Source organism: Chiloscyllium punctatum, chromosome 1, assembly GCF_047496795.1.
Source record: "Chiloscyllium punctatum isolate Juve2018m chromosome 1, sChiPun1.3, whole genome shotgun sequence".
Taxonomy (NCBI): domain Eukaryota; kingdom Metazoa; phylum Chordata; class Chondrichthyes; order Orectolobiformes; family Hemiscylliidae; genus Chiloscyllium; species Chiloscyllium punctatum.
The window spans coordinates 44,517,009-44,535,640 of record NC_092739.1 but is presented as its reverse complement, the minus strand read 5'-3'; the positions used below and the strand labels follow the sequence as shown (position 1 = coordinate 44,535,640).

General features: G+C 42.3%; 1 protein-coding gene across 3 annotated transcripts in view; it reads left to right on the top strand.

The window, feature by feature from the left end:
- The window catches only part of enoph1 (enolase-phosphatase 1), a 68,476-nt gene that overhangs the window by 45,338 nt on the left and 4,506 nt on the right, over window positions 1-18,632 (top strand). For 2 of the 3 annotated variants that reach the window (XM_072553769.1, XM_072553779.1), the window contains exons 2-5: window positions 11,613-11,714; window positions 13,241-13,443; window positions 14,349-14,481; window positions 17,500-17,623. In XM_072553769.1, the coding sequence (XP_072409870.1) occupies window positions 11,613-11,714; window positions 13,241-13,443; window positions 14,349-14,481; window positions 17,500-17,623 (562 nt within the window). Of the gene's footprint in view, window positions 1-6,776; window positions 6,939-11,612; window positions 11,715-13,240; window positions 13,444-14,348; window positions 14,482-17,499; window positions 17,624-18,632 lie in introns of those variants that run through there. The other variant, XM_072553758.1, reaches the window with a different exon arrangement.

The following is an 18,632-nucleotide window of genomic DNA, read 5'->3' as shown; positions in this document are numbered from 1 at the left end:
GCTGTTAACAATGGTGATAGCTAGACAATATGTTGAAGATGTTAGCCCCCTGTGTTCTCTGTCTATGACCTGATGTTTAGATTGATTCCAATCTAAAAAGTGAGATAACAGAGTCTTACATAAATTCATGCAGTTTTTGAGCTCAGAGTTCTACATGAATGTATGCAGTTTTTGAGCAAAGTGCAATGTAACTCTGCAAGTACAAAAAAAATTCACCACACAAAATATATGTGTGCATGTGGGTCTTTGTGTGTGTCTGTCTGGGGTGGGGGTTGTGAGTGTGAGAAAGTGTGTGTGTGTGTGTGTGTGTGTAGTGAGTGCAGAGTGTCTTAAGTCTGTGAGGGGGTACATGTGTGGGAGTGTGTGTGTGGGTGTCTGTATGCGCGTCTGTATGTACCTGTGTCCGTGTGTATGTGAGTGTGTGTGTGTAGTGCAATGGTGATCACCTGTAATGTGACATGAACCCAAGGTCCCGGTTGAGGCCCTCCCCACGGGTACCGAACTTAGCTATCAGCCTCTGCTCGGTCACTTTCCTCTGCTGCCTGTCCCAAAGTCCACCTTGGAGGATGGTCACCCGAAGGTCCGAGGCTGAATGTCCTGGACCACTGAAGTGTTCCCCAACTGGGAGGGAACCCTCCTGTCTGTTGATTGTTATGCGGTGCCCATTCATCCATTGTCGTAGCCTTTGCTCGGTTTCCCCAATGTACCATGCCTCTGGGCATTCTTGCCTGCAACGTATAAGATAGACAATGTTGGCTGAGTCACATGAGTACCTGCCATGTACAAGGTGGGAGGTGTTCCCACGCGTAATGGTGGTATCTATGTCCACAATCTGACACGTCTTGCAGCATCCACCGTGAGAGCCGGGCAGTTTATGAATCTTGAATTTGATTCTCCGGGAATGAGACTCCGGGAATTCTTTCAAGGTGCCGGCAGTGATCCCACTGAGCCCACTGATGAACTGGAACAGTCATCACAGGGATCTGTAGAGGAGCGACCAAAGAAGGTGTCAACATGGACCCCACTGGAGGGCCGCTGCCCTGGGCTTGACATGTATGCTCAAACCGTCAGGAAATACACTCCCACACATGCACCCCCTCACAGACTTAAGACACTCTGCACTCACTACACACACACACACACTTTCTCACACTCACAACCCCATCCCAGACAGACACACACAGACAAAGACCCACATGCACACATATATTTTGTGTGGTGAATTTTTTTTGTACTTGCAGAGTTACATTGCACTTTGCTCAAAAACTGCATACATTCATGTAGAACTCTGAGCTCAAAAACTGCATGAATTTATGTAAGACTCTGTTATCTCACTTTTTAGATTGGAATCAATCTAAACATCAGGTCATAGACAGAGAACACAGGGGGCCAACACCTTCAACATATTGTCTAGCTAACACCATTGTTAACAGCTAACCTGAGAATGCAACTTTAAAAAAAAGGGTTTTGTGATTTACACATGAAAGAAGTGAAGCTATCACTGTATTCTAACAGATGAAAAGCTTAACAGACAATCAATTCTTCAATGTATAATTTCAGTTACATCACACTGCAAATTTTTGCTATAAATTCTGTGTTATGATCGAGCCCTCCACTATCACCTGATGAAGGAGCGTAGCTCCAAAAGCTAGTGTGCTTTCAATTAAACCTGTTGGACTATAACCTGGTGTTGTGTGATTTTTAACTTTGTACACCCCAGTCCAACACCGGGATCTCCGAATCAATTTGTGGAATTCTTTACCACAAGGCTGATAATAGGTTGTTAAGTGTATTCAAGGCTGAGATGAACAGTTTATTAATCAGTAAAGGAATCAGGGGTTATCAGATCAAAAATGATCTGATTGAATGGCGGAGCAGACTTGGGTGGCTGAATGGATTGCTTCAGCTCCTGCTCCGATGTCATATAGGAGGGAGTAAAAGTTGGGGAGAGTGCAGGGAACGGGGGAGAACAGTGGGCACAGATGCGTGAAGGAGTGAGTGGGTGAATGGGAGAAGGAAGAAAGAAGGACTGGAAGAGACAAAATAGAGACAAGAAAGATATAAATAGAAAGCAGGAGACAACAGCTTCGCTTCACTTGGAGGTCACCACTGATGATGTTACCTAGCCAGGGAATGAAACGTCTGGATATCAAACCTACAGCTCAGCGACTAAACCTACGCCCTAAAGACAAAATGTGGATCGAGGGGAGCTGCGAGCATGGAGAGGAAAGGGCTATGGGAGTGGGTGTGCGTGGGAAGAGAGAGCAAAGGATGTCAAAAGGGTGGGGTTGTGAGAGGAGGGGAGACAGAGGTTGGAAGAGTGGAGAAGGGAATGACCGGAGGATCAAGACAGGTGAGTGGTGATCTGGAGGGAAGTTGTTAGGGAACCTTAAAGTGACAAAACTGGAATATTGTTATTCTGAACTCTTATTTCTCTGTTTTTCTAATTTATTGCTGGACTTTTTGTTTTATTTTTCTGTTTTATTTCCCTTAGAATTTGTATTTAAGAATCTGTACCTTGGTACCTAAGATGGTGCCTTAGTGGCAACTTATAAACTTTTCACTATATTAATGTGAGTACATGTGACAATAAAGCTAATTCCCAGGGAGAAAGAATAAAGGGGTAGGGTAGAGGAAAGGGACTGGAGAAGGTTAGGTTAAAGACTGGATGAGAAGGTCAAAGGGATACTGGAGAAGGATAAGACCGAGATGTGGGAAGGGAGATATTGTTAGGAAATATTATAGGAGTGATTTGGAGAGGGGAGATGTTGCTGTTTGGGACACTGGAATTCATGTTTTTCAAGACATAACATTCATTTGACAAAGCACATATTAGTGAATTGCATTATTTCGAGGGCTAGAATAAAAGAGCAGGGATGCACTCCTGAGGCTCTATAAAGTTCTGGTCAGGCTTAATTTGAATATTGTGAGCAGTTTTGGGTTCCATGTCCATGAAAGGAAGTGATGGCTTTTACAGAAGTCTAGAGGAGGTCTACAAGAATGATCCAGGTGATGAAGGGCATGTCATATGAGGAGCAGTTGAGGACTCTGGGTCTGCACTTGATGGAGTTTAGAAGGATAAGACAGTATCTCACTGAAACTTACAGAATACTGAAGCCTAGATAGAGTGGACGTGGAGAAGATGTTCCGCTAAGGAACTAGGACCTGAGGGCAGAACATGGAGATGACCCTTTAGAACTGAGATGAGGAGAAATTTCTTCAGCCAGAGGGTGGTGAGTCTGTGAACTTGTTGCCACAGAAGCTTTGCAGTCCAAGTCATTTGAGAATATTTAAGACTGAGATAGATAGGTTTATGATTAGTAAGGAGATCAAAGGTTATTGGAGAAAGTAGGAGAATGTGGTTGAGAAAAATATCAGCCATGATCGAATGGCAGAGCAGACTTGATACTTGATGGACCAAATGGCCTAATTCTACCCCTATATCTTATGTTTGGAGGGATGAAGGAATAGGCTGGAAGCCAATTTTCTATCCTGGCTAATATTGTACTCCCAGTCAGTGAACTCTATCCAGGAATATATAAACTGGAGTAGGCTGTTCTGCCATTCAGTGAGTTCATGGCTGATCTGTGGCTGGACTTCACATACCAACCTTTCACCATTGTCCCTTAAAGAGACCACTGTTTAGGTATTCTATTCGCTTTTGATATACAGTATTTGTGGAAAAACCTGGTGCCTAATTTTAAATTTATTGCTCATTTACTGTCATATTCTACAAGACATAACCTTGACATAAACCACTGCATCACTCTCTAACCTTTGCAAAGGCTCATTCCAGAAGGAGACATGTGACAGTTTTTCCCCCCACAGCCATTTCGAGGGTAGTGTGTGGTGGCAGAGAGATCCCAGGAGTACATGAAGGATCTAATGGGTCGTGCACTTCTCACCACTAGCTAAGCTATGTCTTGCTGCTTATTAAAAAGTTCTGGCCCTGAGGCATTCTGCCAAATGACTTTGATAATCTACTCAGGAACCGCCCAAAGGATCCACCCTCTCTTTTTCCTCGCATGGTCTCAAGGACATTATGTGCTGACCATTGAACTGATGGACTCGTGCTCAAAGATGTTCTCCTTTGGAAATTTTACCTTAAGATAGAGGTGATACAGAACAGTCCTACTACTTGGAGCATTTCATGGCAACAAAGCCAGACACATCCTTCACAACACTGGGACAGGTAGAACCTCAATACATGGTGATGTACTGGTGCTTGCATACTGAGGGTCCATGCATAGCTGTATATATGAATAGATTAATTAAAAACATCTATAAGAGACATAACTGACTTTCTTAGCATCAACTTTTTTACAAGGTTTGTGAAGGTTTGTAGCTCAGGTTGAGGTTTAGGGTGTAGGTTTGACATCCAGACGTTTCATTATCTGTTGTCTCCTGCTTTCTATTTATATGTTTGTCCTGGATGGGGTTCCTGGGGTTTGTGGTGATGTCATTTCCTGTTCGTTTTCTGAGGGGTTGATAGATGGTATCTACATCTATGTGTTTGTTTATGGCGTTGTGGTTGGAGTGCCAAGCCTCTAGGAATTCTCTGGCATGTCTTGGCTTAGCCTGTCCCAGGATAGATGTGTTGTCCCAGTCGAAATTACTGTAGATGCTGGAATCTGTACTGGAAACAAATGCTGGAAATCACAGCATCCATGGAGAGACAGCAAGCTAACATTTTGAGTCCAGATGACTCTTTATCAGAGGTGATGATTTTTATGCTGTTCCCTCAAGGTGGCTGTGGTCAGGAATAGACTGTTGTCAACCCCTTTCTGGAATATTCCTCTATCTCCAGCCGAAATAAATTGAGACTTTCTAGCATAATGGGTGTTCTGCAACTGAAGGTGACTAACAAATTGCTTATCATTCACAACCATTTGAGAAACAGCAATAAAATCAGTGTATTAGCATTTCAACAAAATTGTTTTTAAATGTAGTTGCAAGACATATTTCTGGTGTATTTGCAGGAAATGCCTCTGTCAACATCTATCACTGATCTTGATTGATTTTGGGTCCTTTATTATGAGAGCATCTCCTTTGTTTGGACTGAATAATGCCTGTATTACAAACTCTAACATCTGGTTACTACTGGGTAAGTTTTGAGGGCTCTGCAAAGACAACAAGTTTTGACCCCTCACCTCCCTGTATAAAGAGACCAATAGCAAATAGTTTATTAAGAGTCTTTGCTGGCCTTAATTAAGTGCAATAATGAGGAAAGGTCAAACTGATACAATGTAGTAGCTTGGATGAAAATACCCAAATAGGCACCTTCATCCTTAATCTTTATCTAAATTAGACCATCAGGTATGGTAGTGCAATGGTTATGTTGCTGGACTAGGAATCCGATAAAATAAGTTCAAGTTTGTGAATGGAATTCAATTAGTTAAATAATAGGATACAAAGCTTTGAATATAATGGCACCAATGAAACTATTAAATTGTCATAAAAAATTGTTAGTTTTTTATAGAAGGAAATCTGCTGTCCTATCAAGTTTGATATTTCTCAAAGCATTGCAATTTTGCCGCATCATATGGTAATGCAAGTACCAGAAGCAACCAAACTCCTCTTTACTTTCCTCTGCTGAACTCCCTGAAGTTCTCAACTCCAGCACTCTATGTATGTTGCATTCACGAGCTAAGTTGCATTGAGTTACCTACTTATATATGCTCATAACATAAAACACCTATCAGAGTTACATCACGAAGTTTCAGTTTTAGCTTCAGTTTCTTAATTAAGCTGCTGTTCCATGGGAACCACTGAAAAAACTCTGCTAAGACCACCTGATCATTCTACAATTTCAAACAATAGCTTTCAATTTGATACCAACTACAAATACAAACTTTGTACAAAATAAAATAAAAATGTAAGACGTTGTTCCAATAATATATATAATCAGTCCATCACACAGTGGTCACCACATAACGTCCTTGACTGTATGGGCAAAGGAGAGGTTGGTTCCCCGGGTAGGCTGTCAAAGTTACTTGACAGAACTTTCCGACAAGCACCAAGACATAGCTGGACTGATGATGAGAAGGTCAAATCTGTCAAACCCTGCATGTACATCTGAAATTTCTGCACCACTGCCCTCTAGATGGCTGCAGTGGTGAAGAGAATGCTGCACATTGCCTTCCAGATTGTGAATTGCAAGCAAGGTCTGGAGAGAGTTACAGTATCTTTTGTTGAGGTTTGACCTGAGCAGCTCCATGCTGCAGGACTTTCTGCTGTCCAGGTTGTTCCATGGGATACAAACCCCAAATGCTGTGAGACATGTAACAACTGAGCCTGGAGGACCAATAACTCACTGCGTGCTGAGGGATGCATTGAAATTGGGGTAACCACTGCCAAGGTGCAAAGGAGGAAGCTCACTGTCCAAGGCCTTTCTGCCATAATAGCTTAAAGGTTTTAAAAACTTGTCCAACCTTTGGTAGCTTCGTTGGAAAGTAAAGAGTTTCTTTTAAACTTAGTTAGTAAATGTTCCAATATTGCACCTAAGAGTGCCATGCTCAAATGAGAAATGATACTTTTATTGTATTTTCTATAATGCTGGTCTTGAATTTTTTTGTGATGAGAGATAATTTGCAAAAATAAATACTGGAACTTTAGGTCAATAGTTAGTATTCTGTGGCGAGTTGACCCACCTTCTCACTCCTCAAAGCGTGCCGCCTCGAATAAGCTACAAGTTAGAAGTTTAATGCAATACGAAAAACAGTGAGGAACTGGATAGGTTAAAAATTCCCTTTTATGCCGGCTAACAGTTCCACAGAGCCTTTAAGATGAGCAGAGTTACGGCCTAACGGTGGAGCTGTGGGTTGCAGAGAGAACAGAACAGCAGATCCACAGCAACGATGCAAACTGTAGTTCCTCCCGCTGTCAGTGCAATTCTGCTGGACATTGAGGGGACCACCACTCCAATCTCCTTTGTAAAGGTAAAGGGAAGTAAACGAGCAGGAATTTCGTAACACGAGGCCTCCGTTTCAAAGAGATAAAAGTCGCGGGTGCTCTTTCCCTGCTGCAGTGAGGTGAACGTGATATAACGTGCCGGAGCTCGACTGGTTCGTGAACAGGAACTGCATGTAGTCAATGCAACAAGTTGAATACTGGCGTCTCCCATATGCCTGCGCCAGGGCACTTATCGCCAAAATATCTCTCAAACTAAACGTATGGGTCAAAATAGTCACAGAATGGCCACGTAGGGCGGTGTACATAGTGAAACTCAGTGTCCCATTTGGATCCTTTGAATCTACAGAGAGCGTTCATGTCTTTTCGTCTCTTATAAGAACAAGGAGGGGGACACCCAGCATGCAATGAGATCTGATTGCTCCACATTCCTCCTCATCGCTGTCTTAAATAAGCACCTCCTTTAGTCTAAAACGGGAACAGAAATTGCTGGAAAAACTCATCAGGTCTGACAGCTACTGTGGAGAGAAATCAGAGTTAATGTTATGGGTTAAGTGACCTTTCCTCGGAACTGATGGGGGGGGGGGGGGGGGGGGGAGTTGAAAGGAGTAAAGAATAGGTGGAGATAGACCCCAAACAGAGAAGAACAGTTGGACAAAGGAGTGGATAACAGTCAGCCTGGGAAAATGAATAACTATTAGTGGTATGTAATAGACCATGTGGTAACAAGGTAAAAACAATGACTGCAGATGCTGGAAACCAGATTCTGGATTAGTGGTGCTGGAAGAGCACAGCAGTTCAGGCAGCATCCAAGTAGCTTCGAAATCTTACGTTTCGGGCAAAAGCCCTTCATCAGGAATAAAGGCAGTGAGCCTGAAGCATGGAGAGATAAGCTAGAGGAGGGTGGGGGTGGGGAGAAAGTAGCATAGAGTACAATGGGTGAGTGGGGGAGGGGATGAAGGTGATAGGTCAAGGAGGAGAGGGTGGAGTGGATAGGTGGGAAAGAAGAGAGGCAGGTAGGACAAGTCCAGGCAAGTCAAGGGGACAGTTACTGAGCTGGAAGTTTAGAACTAGGGTGAGGTGGGGGAAGGGGAAATGAGGAAACTGTATGGTAACAAGGCCTGGTGTGTGGGGGTTGGGGTAAGGACATGGGAGAAGGTGCCTCAAGCCCTAACATTGTTGAACTCAATTTTGAGTCCAGAACGCTGTACAGTTCCCAAGTGAAAAATGGTGTGTTGTTCTTCCAGCTTATGTTGAGCCGTATTGGAGCACTGCAGCAAACCTGAGACCGAGATCTTGGCCAGGGAACATGGTGTATTGAAGTGCCAGGCAACTTGAAGCTCAGGGTCTTTTTTCCAGACAGAATGTAGGTGTTCTGCAAAGTGGTCATCCAATCTTCACTTTCTTTCTGCAATGTAGAGGTGACCACATTGTGAACAGGGAATGCAGTAGACTAGATTGAGTGAAGTGCAGGTAAAGCTTCACTTGCAAGGTGTGTTTGGGCCTTTGGATACTGAGGAGGGAGGAAGTAAACAGGCAGGTGTTCCATCTTCCAAGGTTGCAGGAAAGGTGCCATGGCAGGGGGTTGGGAGTGAAGGAGGAGTGAACCAGGGTATGGGAGAGGTAATGGTTCTTGCGGACAGGGGAGGGGAATGCATGTCTGTGGGTGGCATCCTCCTGGTGGCATTCTAGCTACCTGACGAAGGAACAGCTTGTATTTCCAAATAAACCAGTTGGACTATAATCTGGTCATAGAGATGTACAGCACGGAAACAGACCCTTCAGTCCAACCTGTCCATGACAACCAGATATCACAACCTAATCTAGTCCTATTTGCCAGCACTTAGCTCATATCCCTCTAAACCTTTTCTATTCATATACCCATCCAGGTGTCTTTTAAATGTTGTAGTTGTACCAAACTCTACCACTTCCTCTGGTGGCTCATTCCATACATGCACCACCCTCTGCATGAAAAAATTGCCCCTTGGTTCCCTTTTAAGTCTTTCCCCCTCACCCTAAACCTATGCCCTCTAGTTCTGGACTCCCCTCCCCAAGGAAAAGACTTTGTCTATTTATGCGATCCATCCCCCTCATGATTTTATAAACCTCTATAAGGTCACCCCTCAGCCTCTGACGCTCCAGGGAAAACATTTCCAGCCTATTAAGCCTCTCTAGTGTTGTGTGCCAGTGTAGGCCCCGAGTCCTACACCAGCATCTCCACATCATCCTTTATAATAGACTCTCTAACATTTCCTACTGACAGATGTTAAGCTAATGGTCTACAGTTAGCTTTTTCTTATCTCCTCATTTTTGAATAAGATGTTACTTTGGCAGGTTTCCAATCCTTTTGGACTTTTCCAGAAACTAAGGATCCTTGCATGTTTACTATCTGTGCATCACTATCTCTGGAGCTGCTTACTCAAAAGTTCTAGAATGCATCCCAACTCTATTTTCTTAAACATTTTCCATTGTTCCACTTTCCTCGTAAGCCTTAACTGTTAGAAGTTCAAATATCTACCCAACTCAACCTTGAATGTATTCAACAACTCAATGTCCATTGCTCTCCAGAGTAAAGAATTCCAAAGGCAGCAACCTTCTGTGAGAAGAATTTTTTTCTCATCTGTCTTAAATTGTAAACCACTTCAAAATGATGCGCCTAGTTATAGGCTTCCCTCCCTCGACCCAAAGAGTCCTATTTGACTTTAAGCATTAGTTCCATTTCTCTTCACAGATACTACCAGACTTGTTAAGCTTTTCCAGTGCTTCCTGCTTTTATTACTACCCTGTCACATTCTCCCAGTCTCTCATTCTTTTAAACTCCAATTACTTGAGGTCTAACACACACAACCCACTCAATCTGTCCTTAGGGGAAATCCCATTCATCCCAAGAACCAACCAAGTGAACCTTTTTTGAACGGCCTTTAATGTAAGTTTATCCCTCTTTAAATAAGGAGACCAAAACACTTTGGTGTGTGGTCTCACCATTGTTGGATACTGATATAGCAAGACTCCGTATGTTTGCACTTCATCTCCCTTGTAATAAAGTCCAACATTCCCTTTGCATTCCTAGTTAGTTGCTTATCTGCAAAACCTGTCAAGATATTCAGATGTCACGGTTGTGTGTTTTCCAGCAATTCTGCCAATAGTTTGAAATATTTATTAAATAAGAATAATTATATTTACATAAGGACTGGAAGCTGAATTCACCTACTTTATAACAAGTTACAAATCTGTGGAAATCTATTACAGTACAGGTTACTTCATTGGGTGCAAACATATGTATTTATACCTCATCTTTAAAAGGCAAGCTTGTTCAGAACCTTCTGGATTCATCACTGGACTTCAGCATAAATCTAATACACAAAGTGCTTTGGGATGTTTCTGAGATGTGATTCTTTTAATTCTCAGTTTGGTGAACGTCAGCTTTTTGTTAAGTATTGTTCTTCACAGAAAATGTCTGGAAGTGCTTCCTTTGGGGTAGAAATGTACAGATTGAGCAGAAAGTTTGGATAAGGCATGAGGGTTTTCTTTTAGAAGTTTTGGAAGCACTTTTCAGATCTTCAGAATTTGGTAACATGTTTCTTAGTCAGTTTAGTGCTTTTGAACCATAGTCATTGCAGGGAACTTGGAATCACAAAATCCCTACAGTGGGGAAGTAGGCCATTCGACACATGCAGTCTGCACCAACTCTCCAAAGGGCATTCCCCCTACGCTATTACCCAGCATTTTCCAGGGCTAATCCACTAACCTCCACATCTTTGGACAGTGAGAGGAAACCAGAGCATCCAGAGGAAACCCATGCAGACACAGGGAGAACGTGCAAATCCCACACAGACAGTTGCTCAAGCCTGGAACCCAGGTCTCCGATGTTGTGAGGCTGCAGTGCTAGCCACTGTACCAACATACTAGGTTCTGGAAAATAATTTCAGGGCAGGATCACAATTGCTCATAGGCCTTTTTCCAGTACTGAAACAGAGAGGGCAGATTACACCAGTATCCTGGAGTTAGGGATTGAAGGAAATGAGCTAAATCTTTATATATATCACAGAGTGTAAACAAGGTTATGTAGGGAGTTCAAGCGAGTTCAAAGGATCTTGAAGAAAGTGAGTTGGGCTACACGTAATCGGTGATGATTTATGGATCAAAAGTTCTACATTTTTTGAAGTTTCTGGTGCTGACTGTCAAAAAATGGATGAGGGTTTATTTAGCAGAAGGGTGAATAAAAGGTGTAGCAAGCAATGTCTGGAGACAGAGGGAAACTCAGTGGTAATCCATATGTGGAGTAGGAAGCACAATTCATGAGTAGAGAATGTCAAGGTCTGAATTTCTGTTATAGAACCCCTACAATGTGGAAGCAGCCCATTCAGTCCACACCGACCCTTGGAAGACCATCCCACCCCGTCTCTGTAACCCTACATTTTCCCTGGCCAATCCACCTAATTTGCATACCTTTGCACTGTGGGAGGAAACCTGTGTAGACACAGGAAAATGTGCAAATTTCACACAGTCACCCAGTGCTGGAATCAAACCCAGGTCCCTGAGGCTGGAAAGTAGTAGTGCTAACCACTGAGCCACCATGCCTGGTGATTTGTAGGTAAAGCACTTTGTGAACTAATATTAATTCTCAGCGATTTTTATTTCTCTGTGAGTTGGCATTGTTTGTGGTGTATAAACTAATGTGTGTGTATGTATTTTTAAATTAGGATGTTTTATTTCCTTACATCAAAGAAAATGTGAAGAGCTACCTCCATACACACTGGGATGAGAAGGAATGTCAGGAAGACGTAGACCTTTTGAGAAAACAGGTACATTTGACTGGTCAGAGTATTACTCCCGAGATAAGTCACCTTGAGGGAAAAGAAATGTTTTGTTGAACTGAATGCAACAAAGAGGAAATGTGTTGAGAAGCTGGTGGAGGGATGGAAGGCTGTCTTTGCTGCCAGCATAGCTGCACTCACCTTAGTCACAGCCCAGCAGTACTGACGCTGCCGGACTTGGATAATGGCTTCCATGACAGAATTTGAAAATCAGTGTACCTCCTGCCAACACAGGAAGACGCCAGGGCAGTTTACATCATCACGGTGTGACCACCTCGGACTGGAATTAGATGTTGGAACTGATCCTGATGCTTTCCGTTGTTACTGCTTCTCTCTTCACTGCCTTTGCTGCTCCCTTTGATTCCCTGACCCTTGGTGCTCCCATTTGAGACAGTGAGGCCCTGAGGGCTCTCCACTGAGTCAGCCATTTTTGTAATTCATTTTAGGGACACCAGGCTATTACACTAAGTAAACCTACATTTAAAATATAACATAAAATTGCACTTAGTTTGACAGTCCCTTTAACCTAAATACTAAGAAATACTGATATAAGTGTTATAAAAGGTTGCGTTTTCTGCCTCCACAACTACAGGTGTGCACTCATGCCCCAGGCAGTTGCATTTCTGTGATGTCACTACCAGTGATGCAGTAGCAAAGTGTCTGCATTAAACAATAACAGCAATAAAATGAGTGTTCTGCAAGCATTTTAAATGAATTAAAAACCTGGGGTCACAATTTGACAACTGTCCCACTCCATACACTTGTCTGCCTTGCTCCTGACCCGTCGTTGTCTCCATCGGGCTTGTCGCTTGTGCTATCTCCCTGTTCACCGTCCCTGAGAGTGAGTGAACCTGTGAGTGGAGTGAGGGAAGTGACCAGGCTGTGAAAAATGGTCAGGAGTGTGAGGGGCAAAATGGTTTTGAAGGTACTATCAGAGCAGCCATGCTCTCCTTGAATGGCAGAGCAGCTTTGAAGGGCTGAATGGCCTACTCCTGTTTCTGAGTTAACTGCAAATATGCCTCTCTATCACCTTTATAATATTTTGTGGGCAGGAGCATACTTGAAGTAAAGAAGTCGCCGCTCCAGTGTTCCTCAGTTCTAACCAGGTAGATTCTGTCTCTGACTATTCAACTGAATCTTCCCTCCCCAGTGCTGTTACCGTCTCTTTAGTCAATGCTCTCAATTTCACCTCTCTTTTCTTTTGTCCTTCCCTTTCTTTACTGAATTCCTGGTACCGAAGAACACCAACATTAGAATCCTTCCATTCTTTGAGCCTGCTCTTTTTAATTGCCAGTTCATAAGTCCTTAATGTTTATTCATGCCTTCAATTTAATTTATCATGCATTGTACATTTATGTATATGTACTTCAAAACTATCTTCGACTGTCTTATATTAACACCCCTGCCCAGACCCATGTTCCCTACAATCTCTGAACTATTTTGTACCCCGAAGCTTATTTTCTCTTTCGGGATACCTTGTTTAATTTCCCTGATACTTCTTTTATGTGTCCTAGGCTAAAAATGACGAGGAATTAGAAGGAGCAGTGCTAATTCCAGAATGGTGTTCCGGTGAGAATGCTGACAAGGAACAAGCTCTTGAAATGGTGACAAACAACATCTTGTGGCAGATGTCCCAGGACAGGAAGACCACAGCTTTGAAACAGCTGCAGGGCCATATGTGGAGGGAAGCCTTTCTACGTGGAGAAGTGAAAGGAGAGTAAGTGATTTTAAAATGTGTACATTATGGAGCAAGATGCATTTGATCCCACAAATGGAATCAGAGGGTGCAGTCTTAGCACTTTTTGGCTCCGTGCGAGCCACAAAGCCAAAGCTGTGACAGATGAAGTTCAATGTAAGCAAGTATGAAATTATCCATTGTGGATCAAAAAAGAGTGGATCAGGGTTGTTTCTAGATGGTATGAAGTTAAATACATGGATGTCCAAAGAGACTTGGGTGTTCAGGTATGTAGATCTTTAAAATGTCACAAACAGGTGCAGGAAATAACCAAGAAAGCTAAAGGAATGCTCGCCTTTATAGCTGATGGACTAGAGTACAGGGATGCAGAGTTATGCCGCAAATATACAAAACCCTGGTTAGATCCCACTTAGAGTACTGAGAGCAAATCTGGGCACCACACCTTAGGAAGAATACATTGGCCTTAAAGGGAGTACAATGTAGGTGAACAACAATGATACCTGGACTTCAAGGGTTAAATAATGAAGAGAGATTATTCAAATTAGGTCTGTTTTCTCTCTAGAATTTAGAAGGTTAAGGGGTGAGCTAATTGTGATAGTAACAGGAAAAGACAGGGCAGATAAAGATAAGCTATTTCCACTGGTTGGATGTTCTAGAGCTAGGGGATGATATTGGATCGTGGTTAGCTGTGATTACCTTTCAGTCCTTGCTATCTGGGCTTGCTGATACTGAAATGGCCACTGGGATACAGGCAACCTTCTGGTATCATACATATTAAATCAGACACTTGGAGGGTCAATGCCCTTGAGAAAATGAAAATTGAATAGGAAACAATTCAGAATGGAGCAATGGCTAATTTTTTTGAATAGATGTGAATTGCTATTATGTTTTAACATTTTTCTTTATTATTATTGAATGTGAGTCAGAGTGTATAAAGATGTTGCTCCAGCAATTAAAGAATGGAGGAAAGAAGGCAAGAAGGTATACATCTATTCTTCAGGCAGTGTGGAGGCTCAGAAACTTCTGTTTGGATACTCCATTGAGGGAGACCTGCTGGAGGTAGGAAACAATTGTTTGTTGTGCCTGCTCTTATCGATAGTGTGGTTTCCTCAACAGGTTCACATGTGTGAAAATGTGTTGGCATTGTTCAGACTGGAAACTAAAATCGGCAAAGATTGAGGCGTTCTAAGGCATTTTCTAAGTCAGCTGGTCAATGCAGTAGGTGAGCTGCTGAGGCATAATGAGTAGAAAGATCCCAGCTACAATTGCTGGAGTGTGCTGAGAAAAGTTTACCCTGATAGCTTACGCCAAACAGCACATACCAGAACCTTAAAACCTGGTGGTGATACAGAAAACTGCTAAAATGCTGTAGAGTTAGAGATGGTAAAACAAAGGAGGTTGAATGAAGTCAATGACTAGAAATAAGGAACTGGGTTGCTGCCATCAGGAAAAGGGCAAAGTGTTCTACCACTTTTCAAACTTTCTTGTAGTTTTATTAAGCCACATCTGCTGGGAGATACCATTGGAAACCTCTTTTATGCAATTGTCGTATTTTTGCTCAGCACAGTCTTCAAGGTGGAGCTAAAAGCTGAGGAGCAGCAAACAGACGGTGGGATATCTCAGTGAAGATGCCCATAAACTGTTAGAGTGTTTCTCAGTGAATTCAGTAACTACGGATAAAGCAGGTAGACTTGTTTTACTAAGAGCCTTCCATCCAGTATTTCCCTATAGCTGCTGAAGATTAATTCTTAGATCTTCATGAAGCTGACACCACACCAAAAAACAAATATCTGTGGGGGATGCAGTGGTTTAGTCATACTGTCACTGACCTGGTAATCTCAAGGCCCAGGCTAACCTTCTAGTGATATGGGTTCAAATCCTACCATGGTAAATGGTGAAATTTGAATTCAATTAAAAATAACCCGAATTTTAAAAGAAAGTCTCTAATTGTGACCATTGTTAACGGTTGTAAAACAAATCCAACAGGTTCATACATATCTTTTTTGGTAAGAAAATCTGCTATCCTTGTGGAGTCTGACCTACCTGTGCCTCCAGATCACAGTAATATGATTAAGTCTTAACTGCCCTTTGAAATGGCCAATCAGTTCCAGAGCAATCAGAAACGAGCAGCAAATGCCCGTGATACCAACATCCTATGCAAGAAACAAAACATGCTGACATGCAATGTTTCCCCACAGGGAGGCAGTAGTGTAGTGGACGAGCATTCCACACACTCGGGTCTTGAGAACATAGATTCAAATCCCATCATGGCAGACGTGAAATTTAAATTCAATAAAAATTTGCAATTTAAAACCTATACTAATGGTGACCCATAAGCACTATTGATTGTTGTAAGAACCGTTCTGGTTCACTAATGTCCTTTAGGGAAGGAAATCACCCTCCTTGGCTGCTCTGGCCTACATGACAAATGAACCCACAGCAATGTGACTGACAATAAATGTTGGACTTCCCAGCAACGTCTACGTTCCCTGAACAAATTGTAAAGAATGTTTTGCAAAGAAATGAGGGTTACCAGTTTCTTACTTCCGAGGAACACAGGTCATGCAAATAAGTCTGACACTCACGTGTGAAAATCCTGAGCAGGTATTACCTCCTTTTTGGTGATGTTGCTCACCTTGGAAACAGTGCTTACTTGATCGACATGTGCAGTACAGTTTTCCCCAATGTGGTAGATATTCCTTGGGTTATTTGGAAAGATTTATTGGTGTAAGAACATCAGACTGTGGAAACCATAGTTTCTGGAAGACTCATTCTTTTCCTTATATTGCACGGCATGGCATTTGTGGAGACGATGTTTTTGATACAGGACATATTAAGGTCTGTAAAGCAGGTTGTTTAATATTGAGTACAGTGGCTAAAATATTTTAGATGGTTGCATTTGAAATGCTCCATTTGTGAGTAGCATGTTCTGACACTCCATCCCTCCAACCCCCCCCCCCATCCAAAACGGAAGTCCTTATTCCTTTGTATTTTTCTATTTCAAAAATATACTTGATCATAAAAAAGTCTTTATATACAATAGTAGTCACTAGAGCAGTTCAATTCTGTACAGTATTTACATATAGAGAACAAACAATCACAAAGCATTTCTTCCTCATACAAGATATATGAGGGCCCGATCAGATCTGACAGCAATCAAGAATCATAAAACAAATGTGGGCATGGCAAGAAGATAAAAATAGAATGTCAAGCCAGTGGAAGAAATGCCTGGGGTAAAATGATGCAAATGATACAGAACAACCCAAAATGAAACTAACAATGAGAAGTCTAACTTCTACCTTTTTAAGGTTTTGAGACTATGGCCAAAAATGAAAGACTGATCCCAGGACCCCTTTGTGTTAAAATGAGAGCAGTGAATGCATCCATAAATACTGTGTTGATTGCAACTTTGTTTGGTACTCCCTTGCCCACTCAAGAGCACTGTCCCTGCGCAGTACTCTGGTCCTGGAGTTTTCAATTGAATTGATGTAAAATCCTTTAAAAATAAATCTTACTAATTGTTATTATTCTTTGATACGCATGGTGCTGCTACCAGTGACATAACAGGTATTACGACTGCACGCGGCAGTGAGTGTGTCCCCTGCAACTGCAATGGCACCAAATGCAGCCCTTTTTAAAAATACAGTCTTCCTTTTCATTCCTATCCAACATAAATAGTCACTGGATTGAATTTTCAATCAGCAATCAATCAGCTGAACTCAGCTGGAGGAATGGTTGTAGGTCCTGGGATCCTGGTCCACAGCTCTTGACCCTGAACATTAAACTTCAGCTTGTGCTGGAAGTTATCTGTACGTCAGGGAAGGACAAGGTCAGTGTCTATAGAACAGGGACCCAGCAGGAGCCAGTGCTCTCTCTCAAGAGGATGAAGTAAATGATCAACATTTCTTCAAATAATGACAGACAGTACAAGTAGGTTTAGCAGTTAAATGTAAAACAATACAGTTGGACAGTATATAGTTTAGAATTGTCACAAGCTGTTGTGAATTTGAAGTTTTAACTAAGTGTATATCTGAAGGTAAAAGTGATGCATGTATGGCACTTGTTTCATCCTCTCAGCTTTTTGATGGTCATTTTGACACAAAGATTGGATCCAAAATAAAAGCAGAAAGCTACAGAGAAATCGCTAAAAATATTGGTTGTTCCACAGACAACATACTTTTCCTAACAGATGTGACAAAAGGTACATATTTATTCAAATATTTATTGCTTGTTTTTACAACTTATTTGAATGTTCTGTGACAAACCTGTGGGGAATAAAAAAAAACACAGGATAAGAGCTAAGATGTGAGACAGTAATGTCACTGGACATCAGAGACCCCAGCTAATGCCCACAGGATGACTTCAATGGCCAAAATAATGGGCTGTTGGAATTTGAGTTCATTGAATGAATCTTGAATATAAAGCTCGTCTCAATATTCTGAGATTCTGTTTTGAAGAAGAAAATGTGCAGATTATGGGGAGAAGATTGGAGTGAAAAATGCTCAATCTAATACGGAGCAGACACGGTGGGTCGATCTTTCTGGTAAGTGACAATGTCATGCAGATTGTAGGTCTGCTTTTATTTTTATGTAATGATAGAGCTCTACATTTCTGACAGGAGACTCCGATCAGGGCTCCTTCGTGACCCTTACTTCCATCTTACGGTTCTCTCAGATGGCACAGTACTATTAGCAAAAGGCAAACCATGCTCTTTCACAGCAGTCTGCTGCCATCTGCTGAGACTGAAAAGTCTGGAATGACAGAGCTGCAGATGAACAGTCCATACATAAATTAAATATGAGGTAAGGGTGCCACCAGGGGCTGGTGCCAGATAGATAGGGTCTTCAGTAAGTAGGGTGCCAATTTGGTATGGTGTGGTGTGCCAGAGGTGATGGTGAGCTAAGAGGATAGGTAGTGTGCTAGGTTAGTAAGTTATGATGCCAAATAGGGAGCATACCAGTCTGATAGGATGCAAGTAGGCTGGGTATGTGATTCTGTCTTAAAGGTAGGTAGATGCTGGTGTGAGATATTGAGTCCAGAAGAGCAAGAGTGTTGGGGGGAGGTTAAATGATTTCTGGCAGAGTTCACGCTGGTGGTCATTCCAAGAGAATGGGGGTGGAGAGTGAGATTGGATCCAGAGCTGGGGGCAGGGTCTGAGACCCAATAGAAATCGAGGCCAGTAGTGGGGAAGAATGTGACTGTGGGTCCGG